This window comes from Myxocyprinus asiaticus, chromosome 38 (genome assembly GCF_019703515.2).
Source record: "Myxocyprinus asiaticus isolate MX2 ecotype Aquarium Trade chromosome 38, UBuf_Myxa_2, whole genome shotgun sequence".
Classification (NCBI taxonomy): domain Eukaryota; kingdom Metazoa; phylum Chordata; class Actinopteri; order Cypriniformes; family Catostomidae; genus Myxocyprinus; species Myxocyprinus asiaticus.
Window position 1 is genome coordinate 7700331 of NC_059381.1, and position 12875 is coordinate 7713205.

General features: G+C 36.8%; 1 protein-coding gene across 2 annotated transcripts in view; it reads right to left on the reverse strand.

Annotated features, from left to right (window-relative positions):
• The window catches only part of LOC127428448 (potassium/sodium hyperpolarization-activated cyclic nucleotide-gated channel 1), a 152634-nt gene that overhangs the window by 20022 nt on the left and 119737 nt on the right, over positions 1-12875 (reverse strand). For both annotated transcript variants that reach the window (XM_051676832.1, XM_051676833.1), the window contains exons 5-6: positions 9244-9390; positions 4351-4591 (exon numbers count right to left, since the gene is read on the reverse strand). In XM_051676832.1, the coding sequence (XP_051532792.1) occupies positions 4351-4591; positions 9244-9390 (388 nt within the window). The remainder of the gene's footprint in view (positions 1-4350; positions 4592-9243; positions 9391-12875) is intronic.

The following is a 12875-nucleotide window of genomic DNA, read 5'->3' on the forward strand; positions in this document are numbered from 1 at the left end:
AAACAGAAAAAAAAATAAGTTATGTAATTTCATAGCTGGACAAGATGGCAGTCAGAGTGATCGTCAAGGCTACCTGGATTAACAGGGAAGAAAAAAAAAACTTGAATATAAGAAAAGATTAGCATGCAAATGTAATGTGAGTGTGTGTAATGTATTGTATGTGTAAATCACATGTAAATGTAAGTGATTGAAATCTACTGTGACATGTCAAGGTATAATGCTGCCCCTGCAGGTCAACAGTTGTAATGCAAATCTCAAAGTGACTTTCAAACAATTTAAACTTTGACCCTGATTGCATTGACAGATTGCCGTTGACCTTTTTGAAGAGCAACCGATGATTAATTAGCATGACAATTTATTTTTTGCTGAGAAAATCAGAACAAGACACAAGAGAAATGTTCCATGTGTTGTAGGACCCAATGTTAAAGGCATATTATGACATTCAGTGAATAATCACCATAGTATAGACATTAAATATTATATGCCAATTAAAAAATGGTAAAATATCCCTTCTGATATCCTATCGGCAACAATTTTCATGTTATGGTTAAGGCAACGCTAGTATTAAGAGTTGCTTCTACACCCTTATGCAAGTTGTGAAAGGGAATCAAGACACATTTTTTTTATTTTATTTTTTTTATGGTGGTGAGGTTATTTTTAACTTCTAACCAATCCAATCTCCTCTATTAAAGTTACATAAACAACACAGAGTCCTGAAAGTACATAAGAATAGTTTTTAGGGTTTGACAGAACTGGTTAATAAGTTTTCCAAGGATACTGCAATTCTTTTGGTTAAAGACTTTTAAGATGGTCAGTGTCATAAGCTGTGTCCAAAATGACGCACTATACACTGTACACTTACAATATGCACTATGCTATCTGAGTGATATAATATAGTGTATGAGTGTAATGTATGGGTAGTATCATCTCGCTTTTACTACAATAGTATTATTACTACAGAGTAGTATTCGCTGATAGAAGTGACGTTTCAAACGCAAGCGATGTGTTGCCGCTAGGTTTAGCATGTTAGCCAACCTCAGTCCAACACTTATATCTCAAATATTATACATATTCACACAGCTTGAGATGATGCAAAAGCATTCAACTTATATTTGCAAAGTGCTTGTCTTCACAAAAGTTTTGGTAGTTGCAACATTTACTATTAATTACAATTGTTTGTCAGGCCAGCATAGTGGCCAGGTAACTCAGCACCTTTCGAAATGTAGGGCAAGCCGTGGCCGCTTCATGAAGTTAGTTCATGTTCATATCTTAGTGCAACGTTCCACACTCTGTTATTCTGGTTGAAGAAGTACATCATTTGAGTACTATGTAACACACAGTATGATTCTTTGCATTTTCAGTGTGAACACACTAAACAAAAGTATGCAATTTGGGACGTAGCTATAGACTTTAGAGATTTAGAGTGAACCTTGACTAACAAAGAGTCCTCACTGACAGTATACAGTAATCTTGTCCACAATTTGGCTTTTGTCTCTGGGGAAAATTGAAGATCTATGGTCCATGGGGCATCTCATACAAATGGCCCTGTCTTTCACCTTGAGATATGCACAGGGCCACTTTTATATATAATTTTTGTTCACTAGACGTGGCGTGAATAACTTATGACTACTGATTCTTTGAACATATTTACTGTAAATGTAGGACTGCTCTAAAAAATGACAGATTTCTAGTATTATTCACAACGCAAGTCTAGAGATAGATACCCTTGGTATTTTGTCCTGCACAGACAAAAAGACAACACAGAGGAAAAAGTCTGTGTGTAGCCCGTGGTACAAGCTAACAACACTTTCCTGCTAGGGGCGGAAACAAGGTGTTGGGAGTATTTTAATTGCAATGAGCTATCTATTTTGCTTTACCAAGACAATATGAAAGTGAGGGCAGCAAAAGTTCTAGGAACCTACAGTTCACATTTACATTTATGCATTTGGCAGATGCTTTTATCCAAAGTGACTTACAGTGCACTTATTACAGGGACAATCCCCCTGGAGCAACATAGAGTTAAGTGCCTTGCTCAAGAACACAATGGAGGTGGCTGTGGGGATCAAACTGGAAACTTTCTGCTTACCAGTTTTGTGCTTTAACCCACTAAGCCACCACCACTCCACCATTTCTAATTTAAATTCATAAGCCTTAAATGTCACCGTAAAGCACATTTTCAGAGCCCAAAAATTCTGGTAGTGACTGAAAAGATAGGGAGGGAATGATTACAAGTAAGAACTATATGATGAAATGTTATGAGATTTCTGATTCCAGTAGTAAATGTCTCATGACGCATGTTTGTGGCTAGCTGAGTGAGTAAGTGCCTAAGCTAACGAATGTGTGAAGGTGTATCTCTCACCCACATGAAAGACTGTCCAATCAACTCGCCCTCCTCTCAGGCCTCCACAAATAGAGATGACACTTGACCTTAGCACCTTGGAAATCCATCATTCTGGCACATATCCCAGCTGTGAGCAGAAGGACGGGCTTGCCTAATTCGCTCACCTTTAACCACCTCTCACCTCAAAAGACACACTGCAAGAGCTTCACTGTATGGACATTTCGAACCGCTACAACCGCTTTGGTGAACATAATGCAGTATAACGTTTTTGGATTTATTGAGCTGGGCTGATAACCTGCTAATTTCACCTAGTGGCCTATTTTAAATTTTGAGTGATGATGTATGGCCATTTTTGTGCAAACTATAGACTGATATATCAACCAGGGGTGCATTTCCCAAAAGCATCACCAACTATGGTCGCAAGTTCCATTGTAACCAATATAGTTCAATGATTTGGTGTTTCACAAAACCTGTGGTTTGAAGCATAGTACCTTGTTTGTTTGCTGTGTGGACATTATTTGACTTCGCTGAGGCTTCTATATCTTTTATTCCATATATCTCTTTCATTCTATCAAGACTTTGACCACGTTTACATGCACTTAAGAAAACTGCTCATTTAGGTTTTGCAGAAAGCGGTGTTCTGAAATTTCACGTAGACAAGAATGCAGCCATTTAAGGAATTAAAGGCTGGAAAGAGAAAGTGCATTAACACACACGGTTTTTGATGGAGAACACGGCTTATGTGCCCATGTTAACCCATAAGTGAATGGTGAACTATCCCTTTAAAAACACATCTTGAGACCCATATATTCTGTGCTGCCTACTCTTGCTAAGTGTGGTTTGGTGAGGCACGTTGCCTGTAGTAGCAGCTGGTGCCGATCTGACTCTACTGTACTTTGTCACTGTCCAATTTTACAGCTCTAGATTACATTATTAGAGCAGATCTTATAGCCTCTGGATATAACTCTCAATAAGAGTTATACATCAGCTTTGAAAGCAATAACTTTCCTGGTGTGAAATTCAGCAGGATTGTAAATGACCGTTTACAACTTAGTGCCCTCTGTTTCTGAGTAGGAAGTGACTCGAAATTATAAGTCCAATTTGCAGTCATTTTGACCAGTTGTCTGATCTTAAAATGCATGCCAGGTTTCCCTTGCGAATATCAACAAAAACAGACAGGTTTAAGATGCATGTTGTGGTTTCACGCAAACAAAAAAAGCAATAATGGGTAACAAATTAGGTAAGGTAAAGTTCATTTTAAATGGATAGAGTACTGAATATTTGATTGGAAGTGAATTACACCATTAGTTACAAGAAAATAACATTTTTCAATGCTTATTCCTGCAGTGTACAGACATGCAACCTCTACATGCCCACAGGAGTCCTGCTTCACGCCTCCGATTGCTCAGACTGGTTGAACAGATTCAACCAACCAATCACCTCACAGCATGGCAGAACATTAAACAGCAATTCACATTTATTGTCAATTTAGCTTGGAAAACATGGATGTTTTTTGACAAATAAAACCACAAAAAAAAAAAAAAAAAAAAAAAAAAAACATTAAATATTTTCAAATAGATTTTATAGTGGTAAAATCAAGTAAAATCACAGCGTTCAATAATTTGCTCTAATTATAATGTGCACAAACATTAAAGAGCATTTTATAAAAAAACATTCTGCCCTGCAAAACTAAAACACAATAACTACACATTTTGTCGAAATTGAGTTATGACCGAAATCGGGTCTCTTAGACTATGATCTGCCCTGTGACAGAAAGGGTTGACTCAACTATGCTAAGATTCAGAGAAAACAGTGCAAGGCTATTTTATAATTTACTGAATTTTATCATTTTCTCAGTTTCAGTGTTAGCATTGTTACTTTATTTTGGCATTGTAGGGCAGTATTCTTCTAAAAGCTTTTCAAAAGAACTCTTGGGATAGTTACTGACTACCTGATATTAAAATAGTATGAATAACAGTTTGCAGAATAGCGTGCATTTTTCAACTGACCTCCGAAGTAGGATCCATCTGTGAGTTTGAGCTCTTTGTTGAATTTGGTAATGACGCTGGCCACTCCATGCTGAATGAAGTACATCTTTTTACCCACGGTCCCCTCGCGAATGATGTAATCATTGGGCTGGAAGACCTCGAACTTTAGTTTACTCAGCATTCCAGTAACAAAGTTAGGGTCTGCGTTTGCAAACAGCGGCATAGTGGCCACCAACTTACGACAGTTGAAGTTGACGATTTCCTGTGGGATAAAACATAAAGCAAAACGTAATAGTAATATCAACAATTTGTCTTACAGTCAAAGAAATTACTGCATTTAAGATTTTTTTTATTTTTGTGTTTCTATTATTTTTTACATTTGTGTTTTTCGATATCAATAGCTGTGTAAGTTGCACTTCTTCTAGCTAAACCACTAAATATCTTTCTAAACCTGAGATTTCGAAGTCTGCATGTGCTGCATTTAATGTTGTCTTTGTACAAAGAAATATTATTATATTTGTTACAATAAATGTACTTGATTTAATGCTGCTGTCCATCACTATATTACTTTTTGCTGTGCTGGTGGTATTTAGTTTAAATTCATCTTTTCAAATGCTGTTTAATGCTGTCAGCCTAACTCTGTTTCTCATTGTTTTGTACCACATACAGTAAATGCTGATCTGATTGCAAAAAATATATCTTCTGGTAGTTATACAGTACTGTGCAAAAGTCTAAGGCACATAAGATGTTTCACAAAAGCATTTGTCTTAAGATGGTTATTTATATCTTCAGCTTTAGTGTGTCAATAGGAAATATAAATGTTAGACTCCCAAACATTACTTTTGCAAACAGAAAAGATTAGAATAGAAAAACAGGGAGCCCTGCAACAGATGTCATGGAGACCACAAAGCCCCCCACCGAACATTGTGTCAGTCTGAGATTGCATAATGAGACAGTAGCAACTGAGACAGCCTAAATAGATAGAAGAACTGTGGCAAATTCTCCAAGAAGCTTGGAACATCCTATCTGCCAACAACCAAGAAAAACTGTGTCCAGGTGTATCTAGGAGAATTGCTGCTGTTTTAAAGGCAAAGGTGGTCACACCGAATATTGATTTAGATTTTTTATGTTTACTGGACTTTGTATGACATAAAGTGATAAATGAAAACTATTCTCCTCGTCCTCACTATGCAACATTTTTCACAAGTGCCTAAAACTTTTGCACAGTACTGTATATATGTAATAAGATATTGTCCACATCCCTCAATTTTTCCCCGCAAAAAAATGGCTTTAATGTAATTACTGTAGCTAATTTTTTATTTTTGTTGCTTTACTATAGTTTAACTACTTGAGCTATGGACAGGCAATGGTTTCAAAGTAGCTTTCCCAACACCATCTCTCTCCACACTGCATTGCAGAACGTACACTGTGGCTTGAATCACGGCATAGTTGGCTAAGCAGCAGCAAGGTTCTGACCGCAATTACACAGGAGGAATAATGAGTTTGATAGCAGTGTCCAGCCCTTTACCTTCCACAAGGGAGACAAGCTGGAGACTTTATCTATTTAAAGCTGGTTTGTCACAAGGCAGTGCATGTAAAAATAGCAGCCCTGACCAATTGAGGGAAAGAGAGAGATGTGAAAGGGAGGGAGTTGCTGCCAGGGGTGTTAAAGGTGTTTTGGCTATGAAGCAGTCAGTGTTATCTCACTTTGCTTTGTCATAACAGACACACATTCTGTCTGCCCAATCATTGTGGTAGTGGTAAAGTGTGGGGATGCAGGGTAATATTCATAAAGTCTCTATGTGTGTCCAACATGCTTTAAGTGCTTCGATTTCACAGGACATTTGTTTGGATGAATTTTAATAAACTAGCTTGGATTATTAAGCCTATATAATGACTAATACAGATTGTATAGACAATAAGCACAAACAAATATACCTAATTTCATGCCCTGCAGTAGCTTTTTTTCACAAATAATTTTGTTAACACTTTGCAATAAATTTCTTTTCGTTAACATTAGGAAATGCATTAAGTATCATGAACAAACAATGATCGTTTTAATTTTGTATAGTATATATTTATCTTGGTTAACGTTAATTAATCAAAATACTATTGTTCATTGTTTATTCAAATTAGTTTATACTGCATTACTAATGTTAACGTATACAAATTTAAATGGGAAATGTTATTATAACATGTAGAAATTAACATTAACCAGTAGTTAAAAAATGCTGTAACAGTATTGTTTATTCTTAGTTCATGTTAAATATTGCGTTAACTAATTTTAATGAACAAAACCTTATTATAAAGTGTTACTAATACTTTATATATTTAAGTTGTTATAATCAAAACTGTGTATGTTAACAAAGCAAATGTCTTCCTTTTTAATCTTCAACAAGCCAAGGATTTTTGCAGTTTTTTAAAGGTGACATTAATTGTGACCAGTCACTTTGAGAACCTGGCAGTGCGACACTGTAGATATTGTTGACTCTTGTATGACAAATTGCTTGCTATGTTCCTCATTTGTAAGCTGATTTGGATAAAAGTGTATGCTAAATGGCTAAATGTAAATGTAAATTTAACATATGCTAACACTATGAGTCTGCCTTGTCTTCCATACACAAATCATTTGGTAACACATTACATAAGGCTACATTTGTTAGCATTAGTTCACAACACAAGTTAACATGAACTAACAATGAACAATACTTTTACAGCATTTATTAATCTTGGTTGAATTTAATTTCAACATACAGAAATTTTTAAAAATCAAAAGTTGTATTTGTTAACATTAGTTAATGCACTATGAACTAACATGAACTAACAATTAACAATTGTATTTTTATTAACTAACATAAACAAAGGTTAATAAATGCTGTAAAAATATATTTTTTTCATTGTTAGTTCATGATACCAAATGCATTAACTAATGTTAAAGGTGCAATATGTACAAATTTTATTTTTTTTGCCAATATGTGAACGGCTTGTAATGCAACTTAAAAAATGAGCCCTTCCCGGACTTCTTAGGTTGCCTGTTAAAGCCTGTAGACTGATTTTAATGTGAAGGGAGCAGGTCGCTTTTGCCGGGAAAATCCAAAGGATGTGATGTTTATGCGCGCTCCCGAGAGCCTTGCCTCAGACAGTAATAGCTTCTCTTCCGCTATTCAACAGCGACAACAAACTGCAACACTAGGTAACGTTATCTTAGAGATGGAATCCAGCAAACGTCTGGCTCCCAGCACATCACCGACTCCTACACAAATGCCAAGTAAGCCAAAAAAAACAACAACAAAAAAACATTTATCTACTGAATCCAGTCTGGCTAAGCGGAAACTTGATCGTGGTCGAGCGAAAACTAAAGTGAACATCAGCAGGGCATTTGATTCCTGGAGGGACCTTCGTTCGGTTTTGGGGATCAAAACCGACCCTGAATTGGCGTTCTTCTTATTGGATAGGTAAGCTTACATAACTGCAAAGCATGTGAAATATAGTGCCATAAGGACTGATCTGTGTAATTATAGCTAACTTGATCTTGCCTGCACAGTAACTGTCATAAACAATGTTAATCTGTAATTATTCAGCAAGGTAAACTACAATAACACATGAAATGAATGCTAGACAGTGTTCAAGATAATGCAAAAAGACCCATTCATTAGTGTAACGTAACTTGGTTAAACAGAAAATATATACATTCTATTATTATAAAACAATAGCGCATCGATATATCAAAATGACAATTGTGATGGAATCACATCAATACTGAATTGTGTCAACATATTTATAATGTACAGTCTATTTTATAAACAGCTACTGTCATCATCCACCAAATTCAAAAACATCTATTGATAAAGCTGGCTAGCTAGCTAACACTGACATAGGCTATCGTATAAATGCATTCAGTGTATCATGCAAAGAAAAGTGATTACTTCAAACTACAAAATCACATAGTCAGACCTATATCCACACTTTGTTTTAGCCCTGTTCCAGCACTGGAGAGTCAAATATAATATACAGTCTCAAAGTTTGTAGTAAAACAATCATAACTGTGTAATTTTAATTATGCTACCTCATCTGTCAGCATGATGCCGGTGAATCCCATTGTCTCTTTGTACGTTACGTCATTGTTTTGGCCGATGCTCGCGTCCCTATGGAGTGTGTGCACAAGCGTGAGCAACAGGTAGCTGGCTAGAGTTCACTTAACAGCCACAGGTGTCATTAATAACAAGGGTTTCTGTATCTTATATACTGCACCTTTAACAAATGGAACCTTATTGTAAAATGTTACCAATCATTTTGTGTTGATGCATTTTAAGTTTATTTGAAATTCTGTCCATCCTTCTTATTTAGATTTTTTTTCACATAAATGTCTGCCGGGGGCGAAACTGAATTCCGATCACTTAACAATAGCACTCCTTCTCAAAGAGGTTTGCACTTTTTGAGGTATTATTATACTGTATATGTCTGTGGCACAAACTGCAGAATGACTTGCATGCCGAAGTTTAATATGTACAGTTAAGGGTTTTGCCAAGTATAAGTAATAGTTATGTTTACCTTTGCAAGCTCCACTAAATCCATCATGTAGATTATGATGGTCAACCTAATGTAAACTACCAATAACCTGGCACAACGTTAATGATACTGACGAGTTCATCAGCGATCAGATGGGGGTTAGTGGGGGTCTGAGAACTGTATGTGGAGTTTAAGTGATTTCAAAGACCTGGGGTCAGAGTTATAAAGCAAAGACCTAAGATCAGTTGTTTCCTTTCATATCCAAATGAAAATGATAATGTGTCCAGGCGAGGAGATAATCCTGGTTTGGCAATTTTAGTCTGATATACTTAGATTCAAATGAACCCAGGGCCGTATTAGCTGCGACCCACGGGTCAGTGCTACTATGCAATATTTGCATCTCACCTCTTTGAGCGGGTCGTTGAGCTCGTTAAGGATGCTGTCCTCGTCGAAGATCTTTCCCTGGTAGCGATGTTCATAGTAATCGTGGATTTTCTGCCGCATGTCAGCTGGCAGCTTGTGGAAGGACATGTACTGCTCAACTTGCTTGTACTGTGAAAGAGAGAGAGAGAGAGAGAGAGAGAGAGAGAGAGAGAGAGAGCTAAGCTTAGTGAAGATTCCCCTCTGCTAGCTTGTCCTGAGGCTGCCTGAACTCACACCCGAGGAGATCAGACAGTTTCAGGACAACAGCACACTCACAAACATTCGGCCTAACCAAATTATACACAAAGAAAAGGGAAGAAACCTCACATATTGGATAAACACCATTAAAATTCAACACAAATTGCAATGTAATTCAGCACTAAATCAAAAGTATACCTTTGCAAACTATCTGATCATGGTGACTGAGAGAAAATTAAGAAAAGCACTGATGATGTACAGACTCAATGAGCTCAGTCTGGCTATAAAGACGGCCCATATGTTTTTTTCACTACGGGTGAAATGGCTTTGAATGACTGGGACAAATCAAGCACCAAGCAATTAAGCTAATGTTCCAAAACTGCCTGTCTCTCTAGTCTAGTGCATCTGCGGCAGGGAGACGGCAAGACCCACGGCTACTCAACATCTCGACAGGAAGTTCTTATCCATGTTTCTGAGACACAGACATGATCCTTAAGAATCTAAATGCTGATGTCTGTGGGATTTAAAGACAGTGCAGACTGCGTTAGCTTGACCATGCTGATTTTAGAATCAGTCTCTGAGGAGATTCACAGGATGCCATTGCTCACTGACTAGTCGTTGATACAGGGTGCTGGTACATGCAGACATACTGTACAGAGGTTGTTAAAAGCAAAAACAACCATCACAGAAGACACATGCAAGACCTATTTGTGTTAGGAAAAAAGCTAGTAGTGTATTAGGCCGAACAAATCTAAATACTCACTGAGAGAAGTCAAATGTTACTGATAGTAGTACTAGTAATGTGTCTATACTGTATCTTGAAATAGAGACAGTGAGGTTTTAAATGTGTTTTTGGTGTTTGTTTTTTTTGTTTTTTGTTTTTTTGTCCTTTTTGGAGGTTGAGAGTATAAATCACCATCCATTTTTTATCGAATGATGCCTGAATGATGAATGATTACAGAATTTTCACTTTCATTTAAAGTTAAATCAAAATAGATTATATTTACTGTACTTGACACTAAATAAAAAATGACCCTATTCACTTTATTAATAAATGTCCTTTATCTCATTTTGCATGATTCAACAGAACATGTTTTTTTTTTCATAATCTTGCATCAAAATGTAACAACGTTCTCTAAACTATTTCTCAAATTTTCTTTTCTGCTGATGTCATATAGGCTACAATGGCTGAAAAAGAAAATATTGACTAATATTATCATAACATAACATGTTTAACCCCGTCACAATCCAATAAAATCCCAAAGGATAAAATCTAGTCCCACCCTACATAATTTCAGCTGAATATTTGTTACACCTTGTCCTAACAAGCAGCGATGCTACAAGCTTCCATTGACTGAAAAAGTAATGTGTCTGTTCTCACTGAACACAAAAAGCTGATCAAAATGTCAATCAAAAGATATCTGATATTTAATCTGCATTTATATGCAGCAGGATTTTGAACCAATGAGACTATATTTTGTGTGGGGTAGGAAATGGAATCCGTTGGTCGCTGCTTCCTTATACAATATAGAAGATACATGTGTTGTGAATGCTGTTTATTGTTGTCTTTGAAGGTAACACATATGAGATCTAGTCATAATAGGAGTACTGTATATACCCAATACCACATTTGAGATTTAATATGAAAACATTTAACAAAACAACAACATTCGATGGATGAGAATGGAGAGAGGTCGACTGAAAAGAAAGAATTCCAATATAACATTACCTACAGAATATAAAAGTTCCAATAAAGTAAATTATGATAAAAACACAGACTGAAAAAATCTAAGCAACACAGTGATGCTGGACTCCCTCCAAAAAGCAATGAAATAGCAAGACAAATCAAAGGAAAATGTAATTTTAGAAACTACAATGATCTTAATGCCAGGAAGACACTGTGTTTTATCTCTCTCTGACACACATGCACACACACATCAAAACTTTGAAAAAGACACAATAGAGATTAAAACTCTAGAAACTCATCTATTTTAATCAGAGCCTGCTAACACACACACACACACACACACACACATACACACATGCACACACTCACTCATATTCAGGATACAGAATTAGGGGATCAGCAGACTGTCACAGCCTTGTGATGACAGCACCTGTGAATAAACACTGTCTTGCACGCTGCTGGCCACAGATTTATAGCTGTGAACACTAGTCACGACAATGATGCCCTGGTATGAGCCCACCTCGGATTCCTTTGTGGATTTTGTATGCAACTTCCAAATATAAAAAACACGTCACTTCTTGTTCTACATTGATTACAGAGCCTCTGTCAGAACATGATAAGGCCCTTTTCTGTTTGCAGTGCATCAATTTACACTGAGCTAACAAAGAAGTGAAATATCCGTCAGCTGTGCACGACAGCAGAGGCTTTTAATAAAAAGTCATAAGGAGGTGAGAAGGCACAGAGTACTCAAGCTGTTTTGGGCATTTGGCTTTAGAGCACATATATTGTTGATACTGTCAGAGCAGATAATCTCCCTTTATCTCGAGGGAATTTTGTAAAGCTTGCTTATATGGATCTCATGATTCCCACAGAGGTAATGATAAAATGCTTCAGCAGGCTGTCTGAATGACAGTGTCAACTAAATGTTTATATACTGTATCTGCTTAAAAAGGCCACCATCAATGATTTACCAGCCCATTCTTCCAACGAGGTGGCAATATGCTTGAATTTTGGATTGTTCACACTCTCCTCTCCTCTCCTATTTCTATTTCCACTTTCTGAGCTTTTTTATTCCCTTTCCTCGTCCTGCTCTATTCCTTTCCTGTCATGTCCTCTCCTTCCTTTTTTGGTTCTGTCCCCTTTTAATTTCATTCCATTTCCTGTCCTATTATGTCTCCTTTTCCTTTTCTTTCCTTCCCTTTCTGTTTTGTTCTGTCCCACTTTCCTTTTATTTCCTTCTGTTTTCTGTTCTTTTCTGTCCTCTTTTCCTTCCTTTTCCTGTCCTGTTCCCCTTTCCTTTCCTTTCCCAGTCTTATTCTTTCCCCTTTCCTTTTATTTCCTTCCGCTTTGTTCTTTTCTGTCCTCTTTTCCTTCCTTTTCCTGTCTTGTTCCCATTTCCTTTCCTTTCCTTTCCTTTCCTTTCCTTTCCTTTCCTTTCCTTTTCTTTCATTTCATTTCCTTTCCTTTCCCAGTCCTATTCTTTCCCCTTTCCTTTTATTTCCTTCTGTTTTCTGTTCTTTTCTGTCCTCTTTTCCTTCCTTTTCCTGTCTTGTTCCCATTTCCTTTCCTTTCCTTTCCTTTCCTTTCCTTTCCTTTCCTTTCCTTTCCTTTCCTTTCCTTTCCTTTCCTTTCCGGTCCCCTTTCCTTTTCCTTTCAGTTGCTTTCCTTTCTCATTACCTTTTCTCATCCACTCCTCTCCTTTCTTTCCTTTCCATTGTTTTCCATTCTC